The sequence below is a fragment of the Cygnus atratus genome, chromosome 7 (genome assembly GCF_013377495.2).
Source record: "Cygnus atratus isolate AKBS03 ecotype Queensland, Australia chromosome 7, CAtr_DNAZoo_HiC_assembly, whole genome shotgun sequence".
In the NCBI taxonomy this organism is placed as follows: Eukaryota; Metazoa; Chordata; class Aves; order Anseriformes; family Anatidae; genus Cygnus; species Cygnus atratus.
The window spans coordinates 27,751,555-27,768,001 of record NC_066368.1 but is presented as its reverse complement, the minus strand read 5'-3'; the positions used below and the strand labels follow the sequence as shown (position 1 = coordinate 27,768,001).

The window sequence follows — 16,447 nt, the reverse complement described above, 5'->3', positions numbered from 1 at the left end:
GAGCCGCTCGCCCACTGGTGGGAGCGATGGAGCGGCCGGGGGCAAGCAGGGCGAGTGGCGGCGGTGCGCGGCCGGTGTCAGAGCAACACCCACAGCGCGCCGAGGCTTCCCATGGCGTGGGGTGCAGTCGCATGCTGTAGCATTCATGAGTACAGATAGGAATCAGGCAGATGTTTGTCAGCTGGAGTGGGTAATAATTTCTTTATCTCTTTGTTTGATTTTGCATGCTAGCCTCACATGACAATTTCAAAATTGCTTTCTTCAGTACTTTTCAATAAGCAGAATGAGCTTGGCTGGAGATAGATGGAGATATTTCTGTAGGGAGATAAACATATTTTTATACATACACAAATAGAGACTCAGAGACGTACACGTACGTATATTTACTCCGTGTCAGTGCAGGGGGAAGAAAGGATGAGTCTTCTGGACTTTTTGGTTTTAAACCCATGACTTTTATTTTTCTCAGAGCAGACCACATATGACACTGTTATTCAAACTATAAAATCAAATTAGCACCCTTTATTGTGTTGGCAAACTAATTAAAATGTAAAATGTCCTGAAACCAGTGGCTTACTGTGTGACAAATGTAAGATTAGAAACAATTAGAAGGCACTCAAGAGGTTTGTGGTGTTCAGATTTCTGACATTGTTCTAATCATCCCTTTAAGTAATGAAAACAATGGTTACCTAGAAATTAAAGGTTTAAAGGAAATTATCTTCTTCAGTACAGTCATTAGTTAATGATTGTTTATCACTTTAAATGTTGCCATAGTAGTTGGAGGCTGATTTTTAAATTTGAAAGCAAGCAGGACACTTAATAATGAACAAACATCTGCTTCATCTCTTATTTCTATATGTGGTCATAATTTATATTGTAATATCATGATTGAAAGATGAATCTGATTTTTTTTATGATGATCCATATCCCATTCTTAGTGTGGCTCAGCATGGCCAGGATTTAGTCACTGTGTTATTTCAGAGCTGTTTTATCTTAAAAATTGGACAAAACTGAAAGTGATTCACGTTAATTTATACGGGTGGTATGTAACCCTTATGAAACAATCAATCACTTATTTCAGTACTTGTCAACTTCTAGAGCTAGTTGTTACGTTTTTTGATCCATTTCAGGACTCAGGGGTAATTTTTAAAAAAAAAAAAACTTTTTTAGAAGAACTTTGACAAGAATGACAGGGTATATAAACATTTCTTGGAGCTGTAAGGAATTTCAATATTTCAGAACATTTCCAAAAACAGATGTTTCCCAAAGTTGGAAATAGTAGTTAGTCCTCTTACTTGAAGATAGAAAATAATAAATGCAGCAGGCTGATTAATGCAAAGTTACCTATTAATATTCAATTTTCTTCTTTTTTGTACCATGGAGAAATATTCGTGCTTTCTCTCCCAGTCCCTCAGAGACCAGTGTTTGACTTTGTATTAATTAGTTACGTGAAAGTAGAATAGATTAGCCTTGGAGAATATGATATAGAAACGTATAGTGTGTCAAGATGTAACCCATGGAGGACGGGAATCTCGTAATAAGCATTTACTGTAGACAGATGTGTACGTTTCTGTGACTGATTGTAGTGGAATTATTTATTATGCTTTCAGCTGTTAAGAATCCAGTATAAGACAGTGTACTCAAATTGTTCTCCATTAATTTTCAGCGCCAAATCTTAAAGGCAGACCACGCAAAAAGAAGCCTTGCCCACAAAGAAGAGATTCATTAAATGGCATTAAGGATTCCAACAATAATTCTGAAAGCAAAGCTGTTGCCAAGGTAAATCACTTAATAATATTCTTTTCAGTACATTCTCCTTTTTTTAGATACAGCCTTGCCTTTGTTTCCTAGCACGCTGTTTTGAATTTAGAATGTAACTTATTTTCTTGGGGAGATAAATGTAATTTTTTTTCAACAGTTTTATTCTTCACGTTAAATCATGTCTGTGTTCAAAGTTACCAGTAACTATAATCGCCTAACAACCTAATGCTATCAGCGTGTTAGTAACTGGTAGTGCTTAAGCTTTCTTGGCATCCACTGTTAGTTTTCACATTCTGTGACACACAAACATAGTTTGTGACAGTATCTTCAAATTAAAAATAAACCAGGGAGCAGCTCACCCTGTTACAATGCACTTCTAAATATAAGTTTGAAGATAAACAGAGTATGAAACAAGAGCTGCTTAAATAATGGTTTCTAAGAAGCACATACAAATGAGATTACCCTGATGTTACGATCTTGACTTTAAAAAAAAAAAGGGGGGGGGGGGAGTACAAACGTTTAACAAAAGAAAAAAAGAAAAAGGCTGTTTCTTTAATACTTGGTGCTGAGCTGCGTATTCATTCCAAGGTTCAGTGTACGGAGCCTTCTGTATTTACTGCAGTGCTTAGCCTATACTGCTGGTAAAAAATTGGATTGTTGGTTTGTGTTTATAGGCTTCTCTCTTAGGTATTTGGGGGTTTGTGTCTTTTCCTTAAAGCTACTTTAAAAATTGAGCTTCTATAGTGTAATTTACATCCTATTTTCTCTGTTGTTTGTGTGGTTTTAAATAAGAATTTGATTTTCTCTTAAAAAAAGTAGCACAAATGTCTTCTTTCAAGATGATTTAATTTGAAACTGGAAGATGCAAAGATGGAAAATTACTTAGAGCAATACTTTTAGATTTTTATCTATGACAGAACTTTGTCACTGTGATACTTTTGAGCCCTTGCTAAACATGTTTGCATAGACTGAATGTTTAGGCCAACTCCTCTTAAGTCCATTGTTTCACTAAATTAGATGGATGTGTATTTGGAAAATGCTTCCATTGTTGTGACCATCTCCTTAGGAAATACAGTGAATCTATAGATCCATTTACGTTTGTATTGTTATAGTCTGTGAATGTCCTGGGAGATTAGGAGGTTAAAGAGGTCAAGTGGAAGTGTTCCGCTCTGGGTTTCTCATAGGAAGGCAAATTAAATTCCACCTCCTCCTCCTCCCTAGGAGTTCAGTTAAAATTGTGCCTTCTGTTGATGACGATAAAAGAGGCTGAAGTTCATGATGAAGCTCTGCCCTTAAGTCACTGTTTCTCTTCTCTTTGTGCCCTATTGTGCTCAGTTGGAGGCTGTACTATCGTATTAGACAGGCGTGGTAAAAGGCGATGGAGCCTGGTGTGTTGAGTTGCAGGGTCCTGCCAGATACTATAGAGTTTGCCTGAATGTTTTTGCTCAGTGGAGGAATGTGCAAAAGCTGCGATGTGAAAATGTCTCAATTTGCCTCAATTCCCCTGCCCCCCAGACATTTTTAATGTTAAAATATTACTAGGAAAATCCAGCATGAGCTGTGTTGCCAAAGCACCCTGCCCTGTGGCATGAGTAGTTCTGCCTCTTTAGCACCTGACCTATAGGTGTTAGATAATTAAAAACAACAGTAACACTTCATACCAAATTGTTTATCCTCTCTGTTTATATTTGGGTTCACCCTACTAGTCAAATGGGAGGATATTTCAGATAAGAAGTAATTCTGCCTATTTATCTAGTCATACTGTGCTCATCATTGTGCAGATATTAATAGCATTAATTATCTTGGCCAGCTTAATTTCATTATAAATAATAGACGTACTCATGATATAATGTCCTTGCATGTAGTCACAGTGACTTCACTGTGGCTCTTTGCACCAATCTGTGTCTCAGAGCTACGGATATACTTTAATAAGAGGGGGGGCCGTGAATCAGAGACCTTCCAAAGCAGATGGATTGCACTTTATGGAGGCCCTGCTAGTAGGTTTCAGGGAGAGGAGGGGAAGTGTGTTTGGGTGGTGGGGTGGAGACCCACCTACTGTCTTCTCATTTTGGGGAATAGCTGAGGTGTTGTCATCAGCTTAGGCTTCATGTTGGGCTTCACCACCAGTTTTTCTCCTCTGTCCTTGCTCTACCTCTGACAAATGCTGACAATGGGTTCATGAAAAGCAGAGCTGAAAACTGCTAGATTAAATGGGACAAATCCACTTGTGTCAGATGCTGAAACGTTTTGGCAATGGTTTTGGCCGTGTTCCTGTTCCAGCTAAAATCCCTTTCAACCAGAAGTTGTGCTGCTTTCATCCTCAGCTCGTGGCACCCAGTGTCTGACAGCAGCCTAATTTCTAGGGTGGTGGGGAGAAGGCTCTGATGGAGACGCAGTGGCTGTAGGGTTTGGGTAGGGAAATGGCAGAAGTGGCATTCTGAAGACTGCGGTTTTGAGCCTGTCAAGACGAACACAAACCACATGGTTATAATGACTTGCTGCATTTCGTGTTCTCAGCTGCCAATGACTAGAAAGCTTTGTACATTCTTACAATTTAGTTTTCGTTAGGCATGTTTACCTTGAGCCACGAGCAGATCGTTTCGTAGGCTTTTACTGTTACTTGAAGCAGAAGAGCCCTTGGTTCGGTAGGAGGAGTTCTGAGCAGAGTCCAACATGTGTGGCTTGTTAGAGTAGAGCCATAGCGGGACAGACAGTGCGGTCCTGGGCCTGCGGCTGCTGCTAGGGGAAGTGGCTCATGCGTGTACCACTTCTTGCTTTTGGTCTCTTTTCTGGTTGCTGTCTCCTTTTCTTACCTCCCGGGAAGATCCCAGGGGAGATCCCTCCCAGGCTGGGCCATCGGCCCAGGCAGGATCAGCTCTGCTGGCGAGGCATATGTCGAACTCTTCTATCCGGCATTCCCAGGAACCTGGAGCCTTTCATACCTCACGTCAGCACCGCTGGACAGGCTTCTGTGGCTTGCAAGCTCCAGCATAACCCTCGGTATACCTGCAAACTCTTCTCACCTCATGCACCCAAAGAGCATTCCCATTCAAAGCGTGTAAAAGAGCACTGTAAGGCTTTTTACAACTGGCTGATATGACCATTTCAAAGAGCTGAAAGGATTAACTTGTTAAACATGGAGATTGTCCCCAAATGAATCTACTCATTACATCTCCTAGTGTAAATGCTAAAGTAAATCTCTCACTTCATTTATTTGGCAAGATCTGGGAAATTAGTTTAAAAGTTGCCAGGATTTGCTTTTTCTGTGGCCACAGGTGGCCTGGCACGCTCTCAGACCTGAAGATTTATTCTGAGAGCCTCAGACATTATCTGATTGAAACTCTAAAATACATCTCTGTAGTGGTCTGCTGTGTGTGTGACCTCTGGCAGGAGAAAACAAACACACGGGTGTAGCCGTGATGCTCACCGGGCGTTTGACCACAGATCATGCACTCCTGATGAAACAAGCAGAAAGATGTGCTCAGATGTTTCCAGAGCCCGTCTCAGCACACACCCAGCCTCTCCACACTGCAGCTCTGGATTGCCTGTTGGGGCATTAGCCCTCAGTTTCATTTTGGATGTGTTACTTGCACTGAAGCTACAGCACAAGAGCTCTAGCTCCAGTGGAAATTGAGCTCTCCCTTTATAACGGAGTCGTTTCTGCTTTCTGAGCAGACCAGAGAAGAGAGCAAAGCCAAGCAAAACTCCATGTTTGGGGCCTTCGTCCAGGTCTTTGCCTTCTAGGAAGACTCGAAACTGTGCTTTGAGAGAGAAGGTCGGTCTCTGTCCCCTGGTGCAAATCTGGCATAGCTCTAACTGACTTCAGTGCATTTATGCTGCATTTACACTGGTGTAATCCAGAATGGCATTTGGCCCTTTGGGTTGTCATTAATCACTGGTCACGCCATTCATTCATGTCTCCTGTCGTATGCAGGGGAAGTTCCAGAAATGAGGCTTATGCCTCGAACATTTGTGGATGAAGCATTGCAGCCTTCATCAAAGCTTCATTGAACCTGACACTACTTGGAGGCCTTTTTTTGCATTTTGGCACCTTTGAGATCCACAGGCGCTTTGACCTCTCTTCTCTGTATGCTGTAGAGAAGGACATTATGTGTAACATGGGGATTTCTCACTCCCAGTGGCTTTTTTTATACATTACTTTCTTTGTTTCCTTTTGTCTCCTTAGGAGTAACATCCCTTACCATTAGTTTGCTTTCAGAGAAGTGAGCTTTGATTTGATTTAGCATTCGTGCCCAGGCTGCCTTTGAGAGCATAGTTGAATTGCCCAGTTCAAAAAAAGAAAAAAAAGAAAACACTAAAAAGGTGGACATAGATAAATAGATAGATTGGCTCTGTCAAGCAAGTGGGCTTCAAAACTAAAAAATTGTTCCCAGGTCCAGTGAATTGATTCCAAATTTTACCTTGCAACACATTTGCAGCTCAAATTTAAAATCCTATATTTAATGAAATTATGGGTTTATATTGGGAGTGCTAACCCAGTCTTCGGTAATGCACTGAAAATTATGACAGTATAATCTAAACTTTACAAGTGGAAGCTGTTAAACAATTTTGCAAGGAGCCAAAGTAAAAAAGTCAAGGGAATACAGTTCTGAACTGAAAAGCGGAGTGAGGAAATCCAAAGTTCATTTACTAGGAAAAGATTCTTATTTTGGATGAAACCCAGGATCTTTACAGAAGTTCAATCAGCGAGCATATCTATTACCGAGAGGCAAAGCATGGTGTCTTGTGCCATAGGAAGACAATATCTCTTTGTAACATGCAAGCAGAGAATATTGAGCAATACAGGAAGCATTCTTCAGGAGTAAGTGACCAAGAAAAACCCTGCAGGAAGTCCATTTTCCAGTCCCTGCTGCATTTCCTGGGAGGACCAAGCCTGTACCCTGCGGTGTCCAACAGGGAGTTTTTAAGCAGCATCAAGTATCTTGGAAAATTGTGGCCACATCTCCCCTCCAGCATTGCCTTGTCCAATGTCTGTGGAAAACTGTGGAGACAGCTAACCCTAAATCAGTACTTTTTGCAAAATTAACACATTGGGGGAGTATAAAAGAAAAGATTTTGCTTTCCCTGAGCCTGAGCACAGGGTAGCTTTATTGAGATAAGCATACCAAAGACTTTCCAGTGGTATGTTTGCTTTTTGTTTACAGCATTTACATAATGCTCTTCATAGCACTTACCTCAAGAAAAGTCAAGAAGTACCCACGAAGCACCTGGTATAGAAGTGGGGAGGACGAAGGAGAGTCGGTGGTTTATTTGACCGAGAGCCCCTGTCTTCCTGTTCAGCGAGATACACTGCTGCCCTCCCAGGATGCCAAGTACTGCTCTTATGGTCTCCCTGCCCGCTCCCAGAGCCCCAAGGACACCTCTAGGTTTGGATGTGGAGCTGCCATAAGGCTCCTCACAGCATTTGCAAGCACTGAAGGGAAAGTGCAAATCCGAAACACAGCCTGTAACCATCTCCGCTACCTGTCAGTAGATGACTTCCAGTATTTCACTGGAAATGCATTGATCCCATCTTGGATGTGGAGAGCTTGTAAACATCAGTTTGCAAGGTTCTGCTGTTTTGTTTTTGGTACACACAAATTATGGGAATGCTCAAACTGTAACTCACTTGATTCAATGAGAGGATTATCTCCGGGAGGACTGCAGGATTAAGCCAGTCTCGCTGGATGTTTGTTCCCGTGTTTGAATACTGATGAGAAGTAAAGTGGTTCCAATTTGTTGGCTTCCTGACTGGCACACGTCAGCCGGGGAGGCCAGTGGGAGATGCAGAGCTTTGCGACTCACATGCATTGAGGCTGCTGGTGCCTACCAGGAAAGGCTCCTGTTACCAGCCTCTTCCATCTGCTAAATACCTAGGGCTGTGCTTAACTTTAAGCAGATGCTCAAACCCACTAGGCTTTAGTCTGTGCTACAGCAGAACCTCCACTTGTGTGTGCTGAGGGGTCTGCCTGGGTAAGGCTTGCCAAGGTCTGCATTTATTTTGGTGGGCCAAAGGAGAGAAAAATGTGTCTTTCCCGAGCTGGCTGCTGAGCATTCCTGGAAGGGGCTGAGCACCCTCAGCTCCAAGGGTTGTCTACGAGAGTTGACAATGCTCAGTGTCAGTCCTGGAACGAAGGTTATTATTAGACTTGCTAATGGCAAGTGTATGTGAGAGATGGGAGCTGTCTGTGACATAGCAATGTATAGTCATAAAAATGCAGATCTGGAGAGCATTACCAATGGGTTATAATGATTTAAAGATGTGGCTATTTAAAAATGTTGTGACTAAGATTCAGAACAAGACATTTAGCTCTATAAATAGCTTCCTTTGTTTCCTCTCAAACACAGTTGCATGGTTTGGCCTTCGTTTTTTCAACAATCCATTCTGCTAGGAGAGGGTATTTATTCCTTAAGTGAAAATTAAAGGTTACCCAGATCTGATATGACATCTTTTTCTTTTTTTTTTTTTCCCAGGTAAAATGTGAGGCTAAGTCAGCTTTGCCCAAACCCAAGAGTAACAACAACAACTGTAAAAAAGGCTCAAGTGAGGATAAATCAAAGATTGCCGTAGGTGAAGAATGCAGAGCTGATGAGCAGGCTTTCCTTGTGGCACTTTATAAATATATGAAAGAAAGGAAAACACCAATTGAACGAATACCCTATTTAGGTTTTAAGCAGAGTAAGTATCCTTTTTCTCAATTTCTTGTTGACATTTTAGAACGGTTTGGCTTCTCTGGAGAAAGCATTTGCACACAGAGCCTATTTTAAATCCTTACTGATGGGGGGACCATGTTTATATCTACACATTTTTCAGTCCAGGCATTTTACTGTCTTATGCCCAGATTTGCATCTCTTCCTTCTGGGGTAGTTGCTGCTGGATATTTATAGGTTTAAATCCGCTGATTATGACTAGAAATAGGCATGTTGAAAACTCTGTAGTTTTCTGTTTTGTAAATCTGCAGCGTCTGTAATGCCTTTCTTCTGAGTTAATAATATGACGTATGTTTATTGTGCCCAGATGTTCTTTATGAAAGGACAAATATTAAAGGAAGACATTTAAAGGTGGTCAAGAAAGGCACAAAAGGGATCAGATTTTTAAGCCCAAAAATGTGTTTATAGTTAATAAATTACTGACTTTGGAGAATATAAAACCAGACTGTATCTGCTTAATACAGAATACAATGTTTAAAATTGCTTTGGCATGTACAGTTTGTAGTGCCACAATCTGTAAAGCAATTGTAGGTGGAGAAGATACAGTTGTAACTAAATTTCACGTAAATATTGCAGTGCAATGTAGATCTTTCAGAGTTTCCAACAAAAGCTGTAAATGGGGGTATTTTTTCTCCTTATCTATAGGTTGAATGATACTTTATTTCCTTAAAGGGAGGACTCCATGGACTGAAATATTATTTACTCTAATTTATCTCCCAGATTAAAACCATGTGTTATTTTGATGAAGAATGTCAAACCTGTATGTTTTACATAACAATTTACATACCTAATAGCAATTGGCACTGATTGCAGCAGGCCTCCAGCAGCCATTATAAACTTATATAACTCCGAATGATTACAGTGTTTGTCTGAAAACTGGCTGCTTGAAATGGAAGTAAAATTAATGTACTATGAACGGCTTCGTTGCATTATGCATTGATTCAGATTAAATCAAGGCCTAGGCAAAGCTCTTGATAGCTTTGAAGCAGTACAAGGTTCAATGAGGCTTTCAGAACGTTCTGTGTTGAGGAAAGAATTCACCTTCCCCCCCCACCTTATTTTGCACTCCCTCAAGCATGGGGATAGGGAGGCTTGAAAGATGAGCTCAAGTATTATTTCTAAAATTCCCCATCTAAGGTAGGGCTCTCTCCTAACATTTAGATGAAATACGCTGAAAGTTGCCTGTCATTCATTAGAAATTAGGGGCCAGATCCAGCAAATACTTAAATGCCAAGAGTAAGTATGCTGAGAAGAGCAGAAATGTTTGCAGGACAGGGCTCTGTATTTGTCCAGCAAGACCTGTGCAAACACTGCCAATATAAATAGGTTAGTGGGAAGAAGCAGTATGTACACTGCAAACGAGCATGCTCCCCGTGGAGGAAGAGATCCTGTCTGCTGTGCTGTGCAGCGTACTGCTGAGTCTGGCCTGCAGTGCTTGCAGTGTGTCTGTTGGGAGCCACTGCTCGTTGGTGGAACAGTGCATAGACTTTTCATAAAGCTGAGACATCAAATTTTCTTCTCTCAGATAAAATAAAAAATAAAAACCAGCATGAAAAGCACGTGAGAGGGGAGGAATTATGCAGGAAGCAACAAGCATCTTACAACATGCCTTTTGAAGGAGTTGCCTCTGTTCCTTCCACCCCACAGCCATGGGCACGGCACGACCACCCATACCTTAATTATTATGGTAATTTGCATTTGGGCTCCCCCAGGTTCATTTACACAAGATCCATTAGAACACAGCTTATTGCTTATTGATTATGGAGGCCATTATCTGAGCTGCAGTAAATATTGGATATTGTTGTTTAATCAATAGGCTTTCTCTGGGAGCCAGTGTGTGGCTCATGCTTGCTTGCTAATGAAATCAGTATTAAACAAATAATTAAAAGTAACATTCTTCCCAATGAGTAATTTTTGTTATCAAAGTTATGGAAATATGCTATAGTCTCATTATACTGTGCTTCTTATCAGCAAAGTCAAATGAGCCCAATACCTTTGTCTCAGTGTGTTTTTCCAGTCCTGTTAAGGAATCTAAGTGTGTTCTCTTATATGTAATTAAAAAAAATATACATAGTATGGGCTAATATTTACTTTTCAGATTATGTAAATATCTCTTTGGAAAATGTTTCACAGGAGCTTTTTCAGGGGCTGTGAGCTTTCTTTTTTTCTGCTTTTTTAAAAAGAACTGTTTAATTTACATTTCTTTGAAATATGTTGGTTAATGCAATGCTTATCTAAATACTTATTGTCCCTCTAACAGTTAACCTTTGGACTATGTTTCAAGCTGCTCAAAAACTGGGAGGATATGAAACAGTAAGTGTTTAAGTAACTTAAATGAAATAATTGTGCAATCTGATTTTTCCCTGTTAGAAAAAAAAAAAAAAGTTAAAGCAAACAATCATTTGCTGCATTTTAGGCTAGCCGTACACATTGTGGGTTTATTGGACCGTTTTTGGAAACAGTCCCAATTAGTTCCAGGTTTGGCAAAATTGTAAACTTGTCGTAAAAGCTACAAGTGGAAAACATATGTAACTCTTCCCTGTCAAGGAAATTAGTTGGGTCTGTAATTTTTTCCCATGTTGAGAAAGGGCTATTATTGTACAACAAGCCAAGATTGCATAAAAGAAATTTCACTTGGCAACATCCCTGACATCTGTTCATGTCTAATATGGGAAATGTATTAAAGGCTTTCAAAAGTAATCAGCATTGTCCATTAAGGAATAGTATGCTGCAGTATCTTCTCTTATTCCAAGTGTAAAAGATCTTTATTAGACAAGGGTCAGTACCACATAAACAGGAAGTTATCAAAGTAATTCAGAAAAGTCTCTGACACTTTTTATCAGCTAACCATATCTGACAAGAGCAGTTTATTTTTAGCTCACAGGAAAATTTGAAGGCCATGGATTTTACAGCATGTATTTTGAACCAATAAAATATTAGAGCAACAAACTTAGATTAAAATCTTGAAATGAGAAGAAAGAGCTGCATTAATATGGCACATAGAGATGACATCTGTAATAAAAACCAATTGACATAGGAAGATGTCGTCATTGGAAATATTTTCTTTGCACACAATGATCAGATTAAGTTGTTCAGTTCCTGCCGCAGTTGGATGAAAGAAATTATTTTTGCTTTGTTTACGAAGTAATCTGGGAGATATCTGCGCTGTAGAGAACTGACAAGAAGAAATGCACTATCAAGAGACTGAAAGTTACTTGAACCAAAATACAAAACTCACCGTTTTCCTTCCATACAATAAAGCATATTGTTCTACAAATTAACAGCCCGGGTTTGTTAGCATGGGTGTGGTTGGGGTTGTGTGAAACATGGAATCTGACATTCTCAACAAAAATCTATGCTTGATTTGGCTTCTGTTATTTCTATATCTTTCATTAATCAGCACATACCATGCTTATGTACAGGAGTGTGTGTAGGTGTGCTCAGGGGTATATATGCATGAATAGCTAGCATAGATATATTGTTACAGGAACTATGAGCCAACAATAATTGCTGTGAGTGGCAAAGTACAGTGAAAATGAGGGCTAAATCTTGATCTTGATCCAGAGCACAAAGAGAAGGCCAGGAAGAAAGTTGAGAGGAGAGCGAGGTGTTCGGAGTGCTCACGGAGACAGCAATGTTTCAGACCTACTTGAAGGGACTGCAGCTAGAAGCAGGGGTGCCAAAATGGTGGCTTGCTGGAGAGAGCTGAGCTTTAGTGCCAGAATGAGAGAGCGCAGGAGGATTTAGAGATGGTGAAGAAGGCGAACCCCTGTGCCTGGAGGAGCAGGAATAGGAGGGTGAGTTTGTGAACAAGAGGCTGGAGAGCCAGGACTACCAAGAGCAGCAGACACTGTGAGAGGCAATGTGAGGATCAGAGGGAAAGGAGCACACACGTGAGAGTGTCATACAGAGTAGCATCAGTCCTTCCTTGTGTCAGAGCTCCTGTCCTTTTCTCAGTGACAGATGTTCTTTGTTGGTTAGGGACACTTGCCTCGTTTGATGAAAATGGCAATAATAGTTCAAGCTGTCTAACATACCTGGGAGCCCACCTTTGATTTGGGAATGTCTCTGGCTGAAGTGATGGGCCTGATCCTGTTTTTTGGATGAGTGGCTTCTGTGCTCTCTCCACAGAAGAGCTGAAGTAGGGAGGAGCACGTTGATGTGATTTGGGTTGTATATGGAATGTGAGCCTGCCTGACCTCATCCTCTGCTTTGAGCAGCCTCATCCTCAGTATAGATCTGCCTTTGCCTTACATTCCCTGAATGTTAAACCAATAGCTGTTGCAATACTTTGACCTGTGCACAGCCATTTTTTTAAATTATTTTATAACCAGTTTATATTCGTTAAGTTTGTCTAACTGTGTTTGTCTGTACATATTTCATTATGGTGAGCATTGGTGAGAGGCTTTTGTGTTTGATTTGGGTTTCATTTTTCAGCAAGGCATCAGATGACTGAGATGACGTGGACCTCAGTCTTAATTCCAGAATCTTAGAGAGGTCTGCTTAGTCCTGTATTTAAATTTCAAGTGAGTGCTGTAATTCAGCAGTGATTAAATTGCACCACTCACACGCACAATTGTGACTGTGACTCTTACGCACTGTTGTTGATGAGAAGTCATGTGCAGAGCAAAGGCTTTCCCCAGTTTTAGGGTGGCAGGAGCCTACCCTGATTAGCATACATTCATCTGTATGGACCCTGTCATCAGGCTTGGATGAGCCATTAGTCTTTATAAGGGCTTCATCATCTTTAACTTGTTTTTAAAATTTCACTCTTCTAGTTTATACATTGAGATAGAAGCAGGCCTTTTCTCTTGGAAGTATTGTGAAGAAAATAATACTTATATTTAATATGAATACTTAATATTTGGCTTCAGCATGTGACAGCCATTTTCTGAACAGGCAGCAAATTAAAGATAGGTTAAAATCACATTAGAATTTAGAGTGGTCAGGTGACAATTTTTTTATAGGCGAGTGCAGAAACTTCCCCAGTTAAGGCTGTTGCAGTCTTTACATCCTTGTGTTTGACAAAACAATGATATTTGGCCAATTTTCAGTTGCAGCCCCTGCCCTGTCCACCTTGTACATGTACAGAAGCCTTTATAGGACTTTAAAAATGAGAAACAAGCAAAGATTATGTACAGTGTTTTTCAGCTTCTGCTCAAATTCACAGAACAGTGCATGTCCTCTGAGTCCAGTCCTATTTAAGGATCTAAATGTGAATGAAAACTGCCAGGGACTGGATTTGAAGGGCAGAGAACAACTTTCTTAACCATCTGTCTGTCTTTCCTTAATTGTCATGTTCCAAGTACTGGAATGCATCCAGTGGGGTTTGGCAGAGACTATTACCTGTACAGAACAGGATATTTAGTAGTGTCATGTCATCATTGTGTGTCATGTTTTTACTTAAGGGCTCTCCAGTTACACTGCTTGTGAGAGTCATTTCTCATCTCTTATCTGTTTGATTACTAATTCTTAGTTGTTATCCATAACTGTGTAATACCACACTCCCATGTAGTTCTTGTTGGACGTAATACACTCTTAATAAAAATAGGAACCCATACAAATTGGTTTAACTCCTTAACAGATGAAGCTGTCTATTTTGAATTGGTGGGATCACATTTCTCTTAAATGAAGATAGATGAAATAAGCATCTTTACTGCTAGTAATAAGAGAGTGCATTGGAAAGCACTCTGTATAGCAGACCTTCACAGTATGAATGATTAAAAATGTCCCCAAATCCTTGGATGAAATGTCACATTCCAGGGGGCTCAGCTGCAGTGACATTTAACAACCGTGGCTTGAAATTTTGTCAGTCACCTTAAGTCAAGTGAGTAAAAGATGCAGATGTTCATAGATGGGAAACTTCCAGGAATTATTTAAGAGCTGTCTTTGGCAAATCATGAAGTGGCATCTTTCCCTCTGAGCCAACAAAGGAGGAATGCCTTGGCATAATTGTAGAAGACTGTGTGGTGCTGAATGGACTCTACCTGCAGATGTCTTACAAAGATAAAGGGTAAAAAAAAAAAATAGGTGGGGCTTAACCTTCACTGGGCAGCAGCTTAAGTTTTGCTGAAGGTCAGTAGGATCCCATTAGCTGCTGCCTCCTGGAAGCAACAATAAAGTGCTTTAGTTTTTAAAAATTAATGATTGATGCATAGAAAAGTTCTGTGTCTGGGAAGGCCTGCAGGAACTGGTATCTCAGTGGAATGCAAACCTGTGTTTGTTTCATAGAGAGCTAGTAGCCAGAGCTCTGTTTTGAAGAGCCTTATGTACATCACATACCATGACCAGAAAATCCCCCATTAGATTTACAGCAGGAAATAAGCAAGAAGCCTTTTCATGAGGAAGAGAGCTGGGAGCTGGGATTGGCAGTGCAGAAGACCTTAAATTTCACAAAGCAGAAGATCCATTAAAAGCATTTGTATAAACAGTCCTCTACTTCAATAGATAACATCATTGTTTTTATTTGGTTGCTTTTGAGTACCCGTTACTGCCTAATACTATGCTTATAGGAACGAGATCAGAATCTGCTGTCAGGTCCCTGGGCAGAGCAGTCTCTCATTTAACTCTAAATTCTCCTGATAGGAAAATATGGCATGGAGATTTTCGATGCTCCTGGCTCACAATGGGCCCAGGTCTAGGATTGTGGACCTGTAGGCTGGAGCAAATTGTGGGAGAGGTCTGCAAAACAGAAGACCACTTTAAATCTAAAGCCAGCATCAGAATGGAAAGCTCTCAGAGATGAGACTGGCCTTTGCAATTGTCTTGATTAATAGGTGAGCCTGGAGCATCCTATACCTGTAGAAATGTACAAGACACATGAGGGATGGCGGGTGTAGAGAAAAACAAATTGGAGAATTAAAGCAGCTAAGGAACTTTGTCCTCTGTATGTTGTCTACTGCAGCAGGCCAACTGAAGTCAGGAAACTGAAGCTGAATTTACCAAAAGTGTGCAGTGAAAGTGCTTAGGAGGTACTTGTTACAGCTTTTGCAGCGTCTTAGTTGTCTTACTCCACTGTAGCTCTATGCCCTTAAAAAAAATGACACCTCTGAATGTTTACAGGAAATTCCCTGCTCAGCCAACTAAAACATTTGAACATTTTTGCACCTTCTGTTACCTGCAGTTCTGTTTCTCATGTGCCCCAGCCATGGGCATGTTACTTACCAGGATCATATATGAGCCCATTCTGAGTAGAAGACCCCTGTGCACCAAGCACAAAGCAGCCAAGGCAGGCATTTTGGTACAAACAGTAACCATAAGCAAAGCATTGCCAAGCAGTGCCCTTTCCTGGCTCCTCAAGAAGTTCATGGTCACTGAAGGTGGCTGGGAGTGACTTCAATGAGGAAAGAAAGCAGTCCTTAATTTGAACGTTGCCAGCATGAGCATCCAGCTTGAACAGTGCTGCCCTACATGACAATTGTGAGGTTTCCACAGTGCAGTGTTTTGCTCAGGTTGTTTAAGGATGTAATTTATCACTTACTTTAGTCCTTTGAAGTTTATTAAGCATAAAACTTAAACTTTCCAGAGCAGGGGAAAACTCAACCCTAGGCTTTGTTAGAATAACAATTGTTTCAGGGAATGTCAAATTGAAACGTGGGAGGGCACAACTGCTAATTGCCAAGGAGTTCTGATCCACTGCAGAGGCAGAATTGGATAAAGCTGGGCAAATATTTATGTAAATACTATTATTCCAAACAGCCTAGAGGAGATAGACACCGAAAAATGTCCAGTGATTTCAGAGCGATTCCCCTTTCACCTTAAAGATGGATGTGTTTAGTGTTGTTCCAACTTGAGTGTTGACTCTGGATTCAGCTCACAGTTGATGAGACTTGGGCTCTAAGGTTACCATGCTCCTTTTGAAAATGTCTGCTGTGCTTCTTAGTAACATGGGTGCGTTTAAAAAAGGGGCTCGCAGTAGTCCTCTTGTGGACGAATCCTTTGCTTTAATTTATATCTTCTGCACAGCATCACTGTACTC

At 40.7% G+C, this 16,447-nt stretch overlaps 1 protein-coding gene across 1 annotated transcript in view; it reads left to right on the top strand.

Moving 5' to 3' along the window:
* ARID5B (AT-rich interaction domain 5B) overlaps positions 1–16,447 on the top strand; it is a 116,599-nt gene that overhangs the window by 76,695 nt on the left and 23,457 nt on the right. Inside the window, 3 exon segments of the mRNA XM_035544563.2 lie at positions 1,664–1,776; positions 8,233–8,437; positions 10,730–10,782. Of these exon segments, the coding sequence (XP_035400456.1) occupies positions 1,664–1,776; positions 8,233–8,437; positions 10,730–10,782 (371 nt within the window).